Source organism: Cervus elaphus, chromosome 11 (assembly GCF_910594005.1).
Source record: "Cervus elaphus chromosome 11, mCerEla1.1, whole genome shotgun sequence".
Taxonomy (NCBI): Eukaryota; Metazoa; Chordata; class Mammalia; order Artiodactyla; family Cervidae; genus Cervus; species Cervus elaphus.
The window spans coordinates 34,969,814-34,985,408 of record NC_057825.1 but is presented as its reverse complement, the minus strand read 5'-3'; the positions used below and the strand labels follow the sequence as shown (position 1 = coordinate 34,985,408).

The 15,595-nt window shown below is 39.7% G+C and overlaps 1 protein-coding gene across 1 annotated transcript in view; it reads right to left on the bottom strand.

Moving 5' to 3' along the window:
• The window catches only part of WDR43 (WD repeat domain 43), a 36,369-nt gene extending 22,551 nt beyond the window's left edge, over positions 1-13,818 (bottom strand). Inside the window, exons 1-3 of the mRNA XM_043917488.1 lie at positions 13,558-13,818; positions 6,174-6,311; positions 3,010-3,131 (exon numbers count right to left, since the gene is read on the bottom strand). Of these exons, the coding sequence (XP_043773423.1) occupies positions 3,010-3,131; positions 6,174-6,311; positions 13,558-13,782 (485 nt within the window). The 5' untranslated portion in view covers positions 13,783-13,818. The remainder of the gene's footprint in view (positions 1-3,009; positions 3,132-6,173; positions 6,312-13,557) is intronic.
• Between the last annotated feature and the right edge of the window lie 1,777 nt (positions 13,819-15,595).

The following is a 15,595-nucleotide window of genomic DNA, read 5'->3' as shown; positions in this document are numbered from 1 at the left end:
AATGAGCCCAGCAACTGAGCCACACACCCACACAGGCTTTCCAATCAGCTTTTTAATGTTTCATTTTCAAAAAACAACAGGCAGTCAAGGATCTCCAGTCAGGTGAAGAATGTCTTTAACATGAAAGAAACCAAAATCAAACAAAAATCAAAACACATCCTCAAGGGGGAGATGACAAGTAAAAAAAAACTTAAATCCTGCACTACTTCAGAGAATTAGAAAATATTATAGGCACGAGAAGAAACATGACAGAATGAGAAAGAAATATTCAAAGAACATAAAATAGCTCCCAGAAGTTAATAATTTAGTTTGAGGAACTTAAAAATCCAATACAACACTTAGAAGGTGAAATTGAAACAATTTCCCAGGTAACTGAAGGAAAAGACAACAGTTAAAATGAGAATACAGTAAGAAACTTAAAGGATTAGTCCAGGAGATATAATATCTAAATAACAGTATGCAGTATAAGAGAAAGGAGAAAGCGGGAATTAAATTATCAAATCTGTAGTACAGGAAGAATGAAGAACATGAATTCCCAGGAAAAATGGTTCCCTCAAGGGCCAACATAATGCACTGACTGAAAAAAAAAACACAGAATATTTCAGTGTATAAAAATAATTAACAATGAAAGCCAAAAAAAAAAAAAAAAAATGAACCAATGCTTCAAAACCTAGGGGAAATTATTTCCAACCCAAAGTCTGTATCTTCAAATTAATCATCAACTATGAGGACAGAATAAAGACACTGGAAGACATGCATGGTAAATGTATTGAGAGTCTGCTTGTCTTCCAGGAAGCTACCAATTTGTGTCACCAAAAAGAAGAAATAAACCAACGAAGAGAAGAATGGGATCTAGGAAACAGAGGTTCCATCTGACGAGACTTTTCAAGATGATGAAAGGAAATCCCAGGATAATCACTAGAATAAAGCAGGGAAGTCCTCCAAGAAATAAATGAAACTGGAGGAAAGTCTACAAAGATTAAATAACTGATTCATCAACTGATGTATCTGAAAAAACTGAGATTTACACTATTGCAGGAATGGGACTGAACTAATGACAAGTATATACAAAATTAAGCAAATGAAGCAATTAACACACCCCAAAATCTTGTGCCCAAAGATAATATAAACAGTACAGTCCAAGTCTCATCTATGACAGTATTTAGGTAGGTTTAATGTGAACAATGAATACTGTTTAATCAAAGTGTGACATTACAATACTGGGGAAATGGGGCTGGAAAAAGGTAGGGACTAACAGTTAAATCCTCATCTTCCTAAAATGGAAAATAAAATCAATTAACTATAGCATAAGAATGCCAAGAATGAAACTGGAAACACAATATTGTACGAGAGCGCATAGTTGGGTGGAAGTTCAGACTCTGATTCGACCTCTCTCTTAAGTGCAAAACAGGGACAGAGACCGCCTTGCAGTGTTACAGACACAACACTGTGTGTAACATGTTGACCAGTGCCTTGAACATTATCAGTCACTCCTGGAAGGACTGGCTTGGTGAACTCTCATCTAGAGGGCATTTAAAAGTATAGTTGCATGGGCCCCACCCTGACCTAGTGGACAAGAATCTCCACAGGTGTGTCTTTACGACCATGAGTGTGGTTAATGGAACGCACTGACTGAACCTCTAGACAGATGACTCACTCTGCACCACCAGCCCCAAACCTTCTGTAAAATTCTAAGCTTCTCTCAGCACCCCTTCTGCTGGGTCTAGCTTCTCCGCCTCTGAACTAGCTTGTCTGCTTCTGAACTAGCTCCTTCCTACACATTTTACACCGTCCTAGCAGATTTTCTTCCTAAAACATTATTTGGGTTACTCTAAACAATTGTTTGGGTTACCAAACAATCTAAAACTCTAAAAAAGTAGTTTCAGTACAGCAGAAAAACACTGCCAGAATTCGAGAGAGCAGGATTAGAACTCCCCTGCCACTTATTAGTTGTAAGACCATGAGTATCATTATCCTCCTTAGGATCCTCATCTGCCTAAGTTCAACTACATTCAACAGTCCACATTCACTAAGCATCTACTATACAGTCACTCACAGGATTAGGTGCTTAAACTAGAAGATTGTCTGAGATTTTTATCAAAAACGTACGGCCAGACTCTTACACAGATACTTTGGCTCATGTCCTCTACCAGCCATTATTCCCCAGAATGGCCCTCCTCTTAAATTCCTCTACTCCATTCCAAGTAAATCTTTCACTTCTCTTTCTCCTAGCCTTTGCTCCTGCCACATCCCCATGCCACATTCCTTTCCCCACCCTCAAAAAGATTCTCCTGCCCTCTTCTATCCATCTTACCTCTCTTAAGAAGACCAGCTGAAATTCTTCTCTTCCACCAGGCCTTCCCAACACCACCCTAACTCATCTAACCAGTAATTACATGCTGCTGCTGCTAAGTCGCTTCAGTCGTGTCCGACTCTGTGTGACCCCATAGATGGCAGCCCACCAGGCTCCCCCATCCCTGGGATTCTCCAGGCAAGAACACTGGAGTGGGTTGCCATTTCCTTCCCCAATGCATGAAAAGTGAAAAATTAAAGTGAAGTCGCTCAGTCATGTCCATCTCTTAGTGACCCCACAGACTGCAGCCTACCAGGCTCCTCCCTCCATGGGATTTTCCAGGCAAGAGGACTGGGGTGGAGTGACACTGCCTTCTCCAAATTACATGCTACCTTACGGCATCTCTTATGCAGTTATTTCACTCCTGTACTGTTATTTACGTATTAAAATCCTCTTTTATGTATTATGTATTTTTTATGTATTTAATATATAAAACCTTTTATGTATTAAAATAAACTTTTATGTATTAAAATCCTCTATGTCCAATTTGATTAAAAATTCCTTGAGAACAGTCTATAACCTTACCAGTGTCTACATTCCCCATTGTATCCAATATCCAACTCTACTTATATCAAGAACACAGCCATGATTTGTCAAAACACTAACGCATTCCCAAATAGTCATTGAGCTATCCCAAAAGTATCAATGTTACTCACCACTTTACTTTGCATGTCTGTGTGTTCCATTCCACAATATGTTTATCATCTGAACAACTATACAAACAGCCATTGTCTTGATGCCACTGTATGCAATTGACTCTGTTGTCATGTCCACCACTCTGCAGATTTTTTTTAAAAAAATTTAAAAGAGAAAAAAAAAGCTCATCTGGTATAATGTATAATATGCACGCTAGATTCATTACTAAACACTTAACTAAAATGTTAGGCCTTAACCTAATAAAAAAGCCTACCCATTAACCTAATTAAAATGAGTCTATCCATTTCCAACATTAAAAATGAGATTAAATCTGCTATAACTATCAAATATTAACTTTCTCTTCTCCTCTGCTGGAAAAACATACATCATAAGTCAAAGTATTAGTCCTAAATGCCTGCTGCTTTTGATAGGAATGGCAGCACTAAGCATGATAAAATACTTCATGTATAGTGGCAGCAGTCTGGGACACTTGAGTGTACTAGTAAAGTCAAATCTTAAAGGGTTAAAGTCAACACTTAAGGTAAAATTCACTTCTAGTTAAAACTATCCTTGAAAATCCCTTTGCTAAAAAAGTACCAAACACTCTCTCAATTTTAAAAATCATTGTTTCTTCAGGGAAACACTGAATGTTTCCATGTGTCATAGCTCATACCATACGGATGTAATTTTAAATATATTTAGCATAGCAAAATGCTTGCTTACTTAGAGGCACCGCATAGAAATGGAGACATCAGCTGAGGAAAGACAAATTCAAGTCTCCCAACTAACACATATTCCAGAACAAGCTCATTCAGCAGAGTACGGTGTTAAATCTTAGCGTAAAACCTACCCTCTGAGCAATTACTGCTTCTTCACTCTTTCCACCTAAATTCACATTAATTAAATATACATACAATGAGTCACGACTGTACACATATCTAAGCTAAGCAAAAAGGTAAACTCACTACTACTATCAAACAGATTGCTCCCACCAAAAAAGAAAAATAATTTTAAATGTTAAATTCAATTACTTCCCTTCCTTCCTACAGTTCCCTACTCAAAGCCCTACTTTATAACCACACACAAAAAAACTGAACAAAGGATATGAACGGATAAATTCCATAGAAAGAACTCAGTAAGAAATTTTCTTAAAATTTCAGTAAGTAATCCAAGAGATACAAAGCAAAACAAATTTCAACATTTTCAGTCTGTTCACCTAACAATTTTTTACCATTGTAACATCCATCCTGGTAAGGCTACAGTGAGAATGACACTATCACATGTTGCTAGAGGGCTAGCAACTGTCCACTTATTCATTCATTTACTCATTCAACAAACATTGACTCAATACCAATTATTTCTAATAAAGTCACTCCTTGTCAAAGATTTATATATAATCCTGCGAGGTATCAAAATGACCTAAGGAGTTCAAGCCTCCATCAGGATCACATCTGTAACTGACTGAAACAGTATCACCGTGCACCTGATGGTAGGTCCCTGCTGACCACAGAAGACTGACCAAATCAAAAGATGGGATCCAAACTATAGTGGGGTAAAAGCAAACATGAGGCCCACACTCAACTTGCAGAGCAAGGAGGAATGAAGCGAGTGTCCCTCTACATATACTTCTCAAAGGTTTTTTTCAGTTGTATATTATTTTTATAGTATTTAATATAAAAACAAGTGATATATTTTTAAATGCAGATTTAAAAATCAAATAAAAATTTTCACCTATTAAATAAGCTTGGGTTTTTGGTTAGTCTCATTGTTGTTTTAATAGAATAATCAATGATGACAAAAACACTGCTGAAACACAGGTACCCTGCCACCGCTGAGATAAGAACAAATTAGGAAAACTTTCAGAAAAAATTTATACTATGTATAAAAACACCTAACACACACCTTGGACTCATTAGTTACAGGCTAGTAATTGTGGGAACCCATGTAAGAAAAAAAAGTTTTATAACAAAAAAATCAGAAACTACCTCAATGGTCAGTAACAGTAATACCACCAAGGGACTATCCAATTTATATGACTTTAGGCAACTAGGTCTGAACAAATATAAAAATTACTCAAGCTGTAATATAATGGGAAGTGTCAGGATACAAAATTGACTGACTAAAACTATCAACAGAGGATCTCAGGTATAGGTGGGGGGGTTCAGGATGGGGGACACATGAACACCCGTGGCTGATTCATGTCAATGTATGGAAAAACCACTACAATACTGTAAATAATTAGCCTCCAATTTAAATAAACTAACTTTTTTTAAATTTAAGTATAATTTTTTTCCCTTTCTAACTTCAGGTATTCCAAATTACCTATGGATAGATGTTACTTAAGAGAAAACAGTCTTTTATTTATACACACAGAAAGCATTCCTATATACAGATAGGAATTAAGTGAACATCAAAAACATACTATAATAGATAATTGTCTGAAACAAATCGTGCCAATTAAATTACTGTCTTGCAGCACCAAGCCCACATGTCTCTGCTCTGGATGCTGGGCTGAGGCTCTACAAACCCCATTTCTGCTTTGCCAGTGGGATCATTAGTGGGCTCCAGACCAAGGGACCTATTTCCTTTGTGTCTCCCAGTTTGCATCACCCCAGCGTTTCATCAACCCAGCAGGAGCAATCCTCTCAGCAGCAGCTGAACTTAAGATGCAGTTTTTTCAACACGTGGAGAACCAGTCTCATCAGCTCCTTTCAAAGATACCAGCAGCCAGCTAGTGCCCACCCCCCGCTCCCAGAAGTCTGGACCTCAAGTCCATAGGGCCAATCTCCCTCGACAGACATCAGCAGCACAGAGAGCAACATCTGCTTCTCAAAGGTCTGAGTTTCAGCAACAATCTCATAGCTTCCCTCGTTCCCAAGCCCTGGAGGTGGTGTGCTCCTTCCTTCAGCTACTGTCTGTGATACCCAGAATTCTTACTATCCTTTCTTATTTTAAGCCTACAAAACAGTTCTTCACATTCTTCATATTCTGACCTATAACAATGACGAGGTTACCTATCACAGCAATTAACAAATATTACTGTTCAAAATTTTAAATATGGAAGGGGCAGAAAAATGCCCCTATACTACAGATCCTATAGCATATCCTGAACTGCTTTGTTTTTCATAATCAGTTTCCCAACATCTCTTTTATATAAAACATACACACACAGATAGGTACTTACTATCAATTTACTGTGTAATTCTCCTTTTACTGTACTGTATAATAAAATACTACCAACTGCTGTACCAAGAGCCAGCAAGTCGGCCTGGTTACTGGTTCCTATAACTTCTGATTTCCTTTTTTTCCTCTGTGGACCTTCCTGGGGGGGAAAAAAAAAGACAATTTTTTATTTTATTATTTCAAACACTGAACCATCATTTATGCATAAATGCAAATGCCCTCGAGCCCACAAATGAAATGTGCCTGCTTCTAAGAAATGTTTTTTAAAGTGGAGATGGGATTTGCTCCCAGATGATTTCTTTCTCACTAGTTAGAAAATAATCACTCCACCAGAAGAACTTCTAATACCTGTCCCTGTTTCCTACCTCTCTGAAAGGAAGGCAAACAGGATAACTTAGAACGCTCTTGGTAGGGATCTAAGGGTTCCAAGCAGCCTGTTTTCCACTTCTCAGAAACCAACCATTCCCAACAAGTCCAAGTGAAGTCTCCACTCTGAAGCAAAGAGATTACAGATCCATATACAAGCAGCCAATACTTTCCCCTTTACCCACAAAATCTTTCCTTGCCTTGTGGCTTCATTTTCGGGAAATGGGATTCAAATGTTTTTATATTTACAAACATACAATTACTTCAATTTGAGTAAAAAATAGTTGAACTCTCAGAGGAGCGCAAAGCACACACCAGAGAAGTCGCTCCAGTGCCTTGACTAAGGGTCAATCTGCAAGTTCCATGCTGTTCTTGACTAGTGTCAAATGGGCCAAGCCTTCGACTTACTTCAAAAAATGAAACTAACAGCTCCTATCTGTCCATCAAGAAGACAATCAGTGAGTATAACTTCAGAGTACTACTTTAGAGTTTATAATGCTGAACAATATTTATAATTTTGGAACTTTCCTTCCATAGATTTTTAATTTTTTTAAATTAAAGCTTGTAGCCTATGTTTTAACATAAAGAAATTCTGAGAAATCCATTCTTTTCATGTAAAAGAGACCAATACCATATAAAAAAGAGAACTTTTTTCCTCAATACTACAAGATCTTTGCTCTACAGCACATAAAAAGCAGTTCACAATACATATAATCTGCCCAACCCAAAAAACCACCAATGAAAACTGATGTTACCAGTGCATAGACTATCAAGGAGTAGATTTATAAGGCATTTTCCTCTTTTTTTCCTCTTAGTTATCCTATAGAGATGTTACATTTGAAGAATTTGATTCATTGGACATACTAAGTCAACAAAAAATTGAAAGATTTAACAAAAAATAAGGTATCTTTAAATATGGAAAAAATAATGCACATTTTACAAGTCTTGAGAAATGTATTTACATTAATAAACCCAAAAGAGAAGTTACAATTAAGAGTCAAAGTCTAAGTCTGATGGTCTCATCAGTAACATTTAATTTGACTCTACACTGAACTTAATCAAGAATCAATCAGGTTCCACCTTCAGTTACATGAATTTCTAAAGCCACCTCTGAATGATTCCCGAGGGCAAATGTGGCTTCTGCATAAGGTTATGAACACAGAAACCAATTTCAGGCAAGGGAAGCAGGGGAAAGTGTACCAACCTAATACTACCTCATCAGAAAACTCTTCTCTGAAAGAGTCTAGAAAGTACTTCTTCTATTCTTGGTTTTCCCCAAATCAAATTAAAATTACCTACACTGAGGTTTCTAATGTGTGCAACATGGGCTGATCCAAATATGTGTATGTTTTTCTGTCTATATGCATCTGCATTAAAAAACACACAGAGGGCTTCCCTTGCGGCTCAGTGTTAAAGAACCCACCTACCAACGCAGGAGACACGGGTTCAATCCCTGGCCCAGGAAGATCTCACATGCCACAGCGCAACTAAAGCCTGTGGGCCACAAGTACTGAGCCTGTGCTCCAGAGCCCCAGAGCCCCGACTACTGAAGCGTGCAGGCCCTAGAGCCTGTGCTCCACAAGAGAAGTCACCACAATGAGAAGCCCATGCACCACAACCAGAGAAAAGCCTGAGCAGCAACAAAGGCCCAGCACAGCCAAAAATAAATACATAAAATTATTTTTTTTAAGCACAAAGAAATTTTAGAAATTAAATATTAACATATTCAAAGCCCTCATTTCCCTATCAGCAAAATCTCTATTTTGGGGAGAAACAAGCAGAGGCTAGTGGTAGGAATATTACAGAAATTATGCCCAATTTTGAGCATCATTGGTCTAAACCTAAATAATAATCCAATCAGTTAACCTCAAACAACTAACAACTCACATAGGTTTTCTCCAAGTTGGGTGATCTTTTTTAAAACTTCTCATTCAATAGGATGCATATGTCCAAAGAAGTAATACATGCAACCAGGTAAGTTTATATAACCAATGTGCATTTTAGTGAAACCTAATATTTTAACCCCATTACTAAATATTTCTGAAATCAAGAGTTTAGTGGTACTAACGATTACAGATTATGACAGACTTCTGTTGACGTTTTTCTATTAGAACCTGTTATTTCTGTGATCAAAAATTTCAAGGACTCCCCAGAGAAGAGTAAATCAAAAAACCAACTGTTTGGCATTCAAAAGCATCCACAATTTGCCTCCAGCCCACCTTTTCTAGTCTCATTTCCAATTCCATCTTTACATTACACTCCCTAGTCAAGAATGTGTGTTAGTTGCTCAGCTGTGTCCGACTCTTTGCAAACCCATGGACTGTAGTCTGTCAGGCTCCTCTGTCCATGGATTCTCCAGGCAAAAATACTGGAGTGGGTTGCCATTCCCTTCTCCAGGGGATCTTCTCGACCCAGGGATCTAACCCGGATCTGCTGCACTGCAGGCAGATTCTTTACCATCTGAGCCACCAGAGTCATGAATACACTTTCCCATCTGCTTGTCCCTCCTTTTGGAGAGAACTTTTTCTACCCATCCCAATTTTCAATTTGGTTTAAAAAGAAAAAATCGACCCATGCTTCAGGGTCGACCTCAAATATGTTCTCACCACAAAAACCTCTTCTTTCTCTTAAGACTCAAGTCATACTCTGCTTTGCATTACAGACACAGTATATCTGAATTGCCTTTATTTCTTCTTTAATGTCTTAGTCATTTGCTTTATTTCATGTCATGCGCATGCTAATGACATGTGTAAATATATAAAGTAATGGAAAAGGTAGGCTAAAAATTTAGTTCATCTATGTGTGATCAGAGAATCTGAGTTTCAGGGAATTTCCTGGTGGTTCAGTGGGGAGGACTCTGGCACTTTCACTGCTGGGCTCCAGTTCAATCCCTGGTCGGGAACTAACATCCATCCAACAAGCCACACAAAGGAGAAAAAAAAAAAAGAGAGAGAGAGAGAAGAAAATCTGAGCTCCAGAAGGTACCAGGAATGGAAACCAAAAGGATTGGGTCTATTACTTAGACTTCAGAGTCTTTGCCAATGTGAAGGGCTGGCTGAGATAAGCAATAAATGCCAACAGCAGTCTCAAGAAAGCAGTGTTTGATCTAGAAGGCTCGGAAGGCTGAGTGAGAATCTGCACGTGGGTGATTCATAAAAGCAAGGCACAGTACAGATGTGAAGACAGAGAGAAAAAGTACAACCAGGTGATGAGAAGTCTGATTCTGATCAATTAAGTACTGACTTTTTAGGCTGAGATCCCAGAGTAAGAAGAGTTTACATACATACACACTCATAAAAACATGGGTGTATACAGCTGAAACAAGCTTCACCAAAAAACTTAAACCTTACTATGCAAAATATACTCTATATTATCTATACCATTTCTGTAATACTATCACAATCCACTAGATCTGTTTCACAATCCATTAATGGTTCGAAACCTATTTTTGAGAAATACTGACCTCTAGTCACTGAAAATCATGGCCAAGTTTCAAGTTTCATTCTGCAACTGGTCTCCTATGCCACCATTTTTTGGCCTATTTTAGCTGTGCCTTACTCTGGCAAATGCTAAAGTTTCATAAGTAACAATGAACAAAATGTGTGCATTTTACATGTAATTACATACAGTATGTACATCAAAAATAAATACTAATACAGAGGAATTTTTATTTCTGCCAATAAGATCTAATACGCAAACCTTACTCCTTTTAAGTTTAAACACTGGACAGACCTTAAGACAGAGCATCATACCGTAACACAAGTGGATTGTGCTTCTTCTCTAAGGGTTAAGACTGGGGCTGCTCAAGTCTTTCCCAGAAACATGCTTAATGCTACCGTGCCTGCCCTGTCCAAAGCCTGAAATGCTATGTGCTTCATTCAATAAGCACTAAGCTATGAAGGGTCATTTTAACTTCAGTGACAGCAAAGCAACGTAAATGCATTTACTGTGGTAACTAATCTGTTTCTTCAGGACTTTTCAGCAGTTAGGGAAGGAAAAACTGAAGAGTTTGGATCTTAAAGAAGCAATGAAATAGCAGGTGGCTCAGCCTCTTAATGTGTGCCTCTGGCATATCATCTAACATCTCAGCCTTAGTTTATTTATTTATTTTTTTTTTTTTCAGCCTTAGTTTAAACACATAAACCTGAGACTCTAAAAACAGCATTCACCCAGTCCATCAATCTGTCTCGTTGCACGCTTCTCATCTTCATTTGTGGTCCTCTTCCTCCAGGCTCCATCACTGAAATAAAATGCTTACCTACATAATACATGCAAAAAAGTCCTAAAGACTACTGTGACATAGATGCAAAGAATTATAACCATTTTGTGACCAAGAACAAGCAGCAGCAGTCTAATTTTTCTAAAAATTTATGAACCACTGCTTAACTCCTGTCACCCAAGAAACCCAGCACCAAATCATTTTTCTCCACTAATAAGTGTAACGTCACCAAACTTTGTCCTTGGGTGGCAAACTGCCAATTACTAAACCAGACAGAGAACACTCCTATAAACTGATGTAAACGTAAAATAAAAGTTTATGAAAACATGTTAGAACTTAAGTGGCAAAGATCATAACCCAAGGACCTGGGAGCAAAGGTAGAAAATGAAGATTTGCAGCAACTGCTATCTTTAAAAATCACCTGACTTTAAAATTTTACAAAGTACACATGCAAGTTTAATACAGGAAAATCACTTCTCTCCCTAATTTTCAAGTGAAATTGATACTACCAAGAGAATACAATCCCAAGATGATGAACACTGGATGTCTCTACATTGTTCCCAGTTCTCAATTCTATGACTCAAGATGTAAGGTTCAAGTAAGAGCACTGGACTAGGAGTCAACGCCCTCAACTCTAATGCCCACAACTACTTCACTGGTTATTAAGGCTTTGGTGAAGTCAGTTAAACTTTCTTACTTCTGACTCTCAAGTTTTTAAAAATGTGACTTTAGGGCATTTCACAGAGTCAGCGGGCTAAAGTGAGAGCATACGAGTAAAAGGATACTGAAGCCTGTAAGAACTTTTTTTTAATGTAGCCCAACTCTTTTTCAAGGAGGCCTCCAAAAGTAAAGTGACTTGCTCAATGTGACAAAACAAGTTTGGTTCATGAGTATGAAACCAAACCCATTTTTCTACCATATCACTGTGCTATAAATAATCCCAAACTGACGTTTAAGACTAGGTAAAAGTTTTATTCCTCAGACATACGATTGCAAGGCAAGAGAAAATCAAGTGGGTGACAAATGTCTGCCAGCCTAATAGTTAATGATTTGTTGCTCATAACGAAGAGCTGAGCTCTAGACACCTGTATTCTAGTCCTGGCTCTATTTTTGGTGTTTTTCAAGTTGCTTGATTTTCCAAAACCTGGTTCTTCTTCCTGAACAAAGCAAAAAGTTAGTTTTTAATCTACTGTGCAGGACTAACCATGCAAATAAGAGATGGTAACAACAATTAATACTTGCAGCACTTACACACCAAGAACTACTCTCGACGTTTTAGGCATCATTAAGTAATACTAACCTTCACAACCACTCTTGAGGTGAGCACTATTACTCCTGTTTTACAAATGAGGAACCAGAGGCACAAATACAATGACGCCAAGCCTGGATTCAAAGCCAGGAGTCTAGTTTGGGTCCTTGCATCTAACCACTGCTCCACATTTCCTATCACCATTAGAATTACTATCATTTTACAAGACTGTTAAAACACAAACACAGAAATCTGAAAAGGCGAAATATGCAGAGTGCTGTAATCTTGATGACAACTGTGATTTTTTAAGTCCTAGTTTTGTGCACTGATAAGGCTTCTTTAATAGACAATAGGAGTTACTTCATCTAGAAAGTATAAAAACCTAGCTTAATATCTGAAAAATATCTAAACATACTCATGCAAAGTGTAACAAATTAGATGTATCCCGACTTTCAACCTAAAAAGTTAGAGGAAAGTTTCCTGGAATAGTCAGAGGGAGTTAAGATCTGTACTAAACAGTTGTGTTGTTTTGTTCTGCTTTTTTTCCTTTTTAGTGCATTTGTGTTTAAACACTGACTTTTTAAGGTTGAAACAGAGTGTTAGCTAAACCTCACACAGCTCAATACTGACATTTTCAAATCACACTGCATTGATTCAGGCTGGATACCTTATAGGAGCAGTACCCACGTGCGTCTGAGTTAGTGCAGACGTAGTCGAGTGACTCAAAAGTGAATGGCATCTTAACTGAGATGGGTCCCTAAGAGTGAAAAGCTTTCCCTAACTCAGCAGTAGCCCCGTCTAAGAGAAACTTCACTTGGACTCATGTTCGTTAAGTTAAGCTACAATTTCACTTTACCTCCATGTCCTAATGTAGACGTCAGACTTGGGGAAAAGGGGGTGTATTAAGGGCGAGCCGTGCAGATGTTAAAATTTTAAAAGCAAGAAGGTTCAAATGGTGTAGAAAGGAACCCAGGCTGGGAAAGGTAGGACTTTCAAGAGTCTCACATCCTAGACGTGTGAGAGAACACGTGGTGAGCCGGCACCCACGGCGCGGGGTGGGGGGAATGGATGGGGGTGTCCGGAAGCAAGGAAACAGACTTGTTCATTTTAACTGCCCAAAGCAAAGTCGATGAGCTCGGTAAGGGTCGGAGAATAGTACTGCCCCACAGACGGGCTCTGTCAAAAGCCAGAGTTCTGAAGAGCGCAAGCAAGAGAGCCGGCCGGGCAGCAGGAAGCCGCCCCTGGGGGGCCTGGGGCCTCGGAGAATATGGCGGCCCCGGCGACGGAGAGGCCCAGACTGCACAGAGCCCGCCGGTAGGGCTCAAGTCCACTGCCCGTCGGATCTGGCCGCGCCCGTTCTCTCTGCCCTGGGGACAGGCCGCGCACGGGGGTGGCGGCGTGGGCCCACGCCGCGCCGCCACCGCGCTCGGTGCCTCCTCGCCCCGGGCTTCCGAGGGCCACGCGCGATGCCAGACCGCGCGCCGCCGGGCCGGGGGGCAATAAGGCCGAGCCTGGGAGAGTGCCCGCCCCGCGCCGTTCCGCTCACTTTACCTTGGCCTGCAGCCTCGCTGGCGCCCAGGCCAGGCAGGTGCAGGTACCGCTGAGGTGCGCGGAAGGCACGTACTCCTGGTGTAGCCGGTTGTTGGCTGTCTCCCACACTCGCAGGTGACCATCGGTAGACGCTAAAGCGAAATAGGTCTGGCTCTGCGGAGAGAAGGCGCAGGGTACCCCCGCGGGGGACAGGGGGTCGGCAACACCGCCGCCACCGGCCGCCATTGCTGCTCTGGCTCCGCGGCAGCCACGTGTTCGCTCGTGCGCAGGCGCACAGGAGCGGGGCGGGGCCTGGAGGGAGGAAGTGGGGCGGAGGGAGTGCAGGGAGCAGAGGGAGTAGCTCTTCGAGACGCAAGCGAGCGTTGGACCGCCTACCCGTGGACGGTGGCCGGGTGGGCTCAGTGCTAATTTGTTCTGCAGACGAGTGAGTGGAGGAGAATGACAGGACTGCTATCTTATAAAAAAAGGAAAAATATTGTAGTGGTTTTTGCCATACATTGACATGAATCAGCCATGGATTTCCATGTGTTCCCCATCCCGATCCCCCAAAGTAATTAGCCTCTAACTAATAAAAATAAATGAAAAAAATAAAAAATAAAATGTAAAAAAATTAAAAAAGGAAAAAGAAAATGGTGTTTTTTGTTTTAATTTAAATAACATGATTGAACGAGATGTTTGAAACAAGCGTTCAGTTATAATTCCGTAATTGTGACAACCCTTTCCATTTTTCATTATCCACTTACAATCTGTAATCCTGCACACGTTAATAGTTTATTCAGTCATAGTAGCATTAAAGTAAAGGTGGGAGAGTCTATTCAGTCTTCTTTGGTCAAGATTTGTCCCATGTTACCGCACCAAATGTTCAGTTTTCAATGTCTCCATAACATTTCACCATATCTGTGCATTCTGATTCAAAAAATGTCAGGTACTATTCAGCCACACAGAGTTTATTGACCAGCAGGAAAGACACACACACACACCAAAAAAAAGAAAAGAAACCCACTGCCCTCAGGGCTATAGGAGAGTCTGAATCTAAGTAGAGAGAGTCATGGTAAAATCTGCATTTTATATTATCTGGAATGACATAAACTGATCTACATTTTAAAAGGCATCCTGCATGTCTCATGGAGACAGTAGAGGGGCAAGAATGAAAGCAAAGAGACAATAAAGAATGAGGATGGTGGGTTGTGGTGGTGAGAAATACTCCAGATTCAGATATACCCTGAAGTTGGAGCCAACAGGACTTGCTAAATGGATTGATTATGAAGGATGAGGAAAAGAATTGAGTGAAGGATAACTCTAAGGCCTGAGAGAATAAGTGAATGGTGATACCATTAGCTGAATTGGGGAAGTGGATCTGGATGGAGTGGAAATCAAGACTTCTGTTTGGGACAGTTAAGGCTGGGATGGCCATTAGACATCCAAATAGAGTTGTTCAGTGGGGAGTCAGACAAACAAGGAAATCACAGATAGAAATTTTGCATGCATTAGTATTCAGATGCTATTTGAAACTGTAGGACTGTTCAGATCATCTAGAGTGTAAGTATAAATAGAGAAAAAAGCTTAGGCCAAAAATGTGCCAATCTGTCAGGAATGGAAAGAGAGCACAGCGAAGGAGATTAAGAAGGGTTAACAGTGATTAAAGCCCTGGAGAATGAGATGCCCTGGAAACCAAAATTTTTATAAGGATTTCAGAAGCAAGACATAATCAAAACCATGTCAAATGCTTTAAGATGAAGACTGAGAATCAATGAACTTGGCAAGATCAAGATCATTGTTGGCTTTTCAAAAGTATTTTTAGTACAGAGGTAGGGGAATAACTCATTGTGGAAAACAGAGGAGGGAATGGGAGGTGAAAGGGCAAAAAAGTATAGACAGCTATTTCTAGGATTTTTGTTACAAAAGAGCTTGCGCTAGTCTTCATGAAGATAGATCTGAGCTAGAGTTACAGATTTGTTAGTCATAAATGAAAATAAAAGCTTGTTTTGCACAAATTATACACCAGGCAGTCTTCTAGGTGATCTGTGTGTATTAATTC